The 1134-nt window shown below is 63.2% G+C and overlaps 1 protein-coding gene across 1 annotated transcript in view; it reads right to left on the bottom strand.

Annotated features, from left to right (window-relative positions):
- DCST1 (DC-STAMP domain containing 1) overlaps positions 1–1134 on the bottom strand; it is a 14929-nt gene that overhangs the window by 6660 nt on the left and 7135 nt on the right. Inside the window, exons 6-8 of the mRNA XM_039849878.1 lie at positions 862–1078; positions 610–753; positions 1–67 (exon numbers count right to left, since the gene is read on the bottom strand). The exon at positions 1–67 is cut by the window's left edge and continues 55 nt beyond it. Of these exons, the coding sequence (XP_039705812.1) occupies positions 1–67; positions 610–753; positions 862–1078 (428 nt within the window). The remainder of the gene's footprint in view (positions 68–609; positions 754–861; positions 1079–1134) is intronic.

A 1134-nucleotide genomic window follows, 5' to 3' on the forward strand; every position in this document is an offset into this window, starting at 1 on the left:
AGAGAGTCGTAGGTCTGCCCAAAGTTGCCTTCCACTGGGATGCGGCTGCGGCACCAGACGCCCATCACTGGCGGGCAGGGGGCCGGTCAGGGGCTGCCTCCCTGGCCTGGCCTCCAGGACTCCCTCCCTGGGCTCCTCTCCACCCTGCTTTCAAACCCCTGCCCGCGACTTCCTACCTCCCCCAGCCCTTCCCCTCTCTGCTCTCCTTGAATTCTTTTCTCGAGAAACAAGGCCTGCCTCCCGTCCGTCTTTCACCCGTCTGTGACATCCCAAATGACAACAGTGATGGTGACAGTCACCCCGCAGCTTCTCTGTGCACCTGCTCTGTTACCTTCTTCCCATGTGTTATCCCCTTAAACCCTCAAAAACCCTCAGCGGGGGAAGTACCGGGATTATGCCCATTTCAGGTGAGGAGGCAAAGCTCGCAGTGTAGCAGAGACTCCCCCTGGGTCACAGAGCCAGTCAGCGGAGGGACCGGCTCCGAGGGTGCCCTGTCCTCACATCCCGAAGCCTCCACCCGATTGCGTTCCTGTCCCACACCTACCCCGTGCCCCCCAAGGCCCCGGCTCCCTCGCCTGGAACTCTCCGCCCTCCTGCCGCAGTGCTGACCCTTGGCGATGCCACAGAAGAACTTGAACTTCATGGGCAGGCAGAGCAGGTGGCTGAGGAGCGGGACCCAGATGCGCTGCATGCACTGCTCGTGCTTATGGTCAAACCAGCGGCGGCAGCTCAGTATGGCCTGGTTCACCACGTCTGTGGGGAGGCCCAGGGCTGTCTGAGGCCCCCACATCCAGGCCCAGAGCCCTGGCCACGCCCACTCCGCCGCGTGCCCCGCCCTGCCCCACAGGGGGCGCCTCTCACAGGAGCAACGCAGCTTGGTTTTCAGCTCAAACATCTTCTGTGTGGAGAGGCGGCGCCTGAAGGCCACAGCTTGGTGGGCGCCCACGCCTGGGGCCGTCTCCTCCAAGCCCGTGGCATCTGCAGGTGCGTAGCCAGTCTCACTATTCACCTGGGCGTCCAGGTCCTTGAAGGAGTTGGAGACGTTTTGGGTCTCAGCTCTCAGTGACTCTTTGCTGCCCTAGGGGTGGAGGGGGTGGGGGGGCTTAGAGCTTCTGCTGCTCCACGGCCTGTCCT

The sequence above is a fragment of the Pteropus medius genome, unplaced genomic scaffold, assembly GCF_902729225.1.
Source record: "Pteropus medius unplaced genomic scaffold, Ma_sr-lr_union100, whole genome shotgun sequence".
Classification (NCBI taxonomy): Eukaryota; Metazoa; Chordata; class Mammalia; order Chiroptera; family Pteropodidae; genus Pteropus; species Pteropus medius.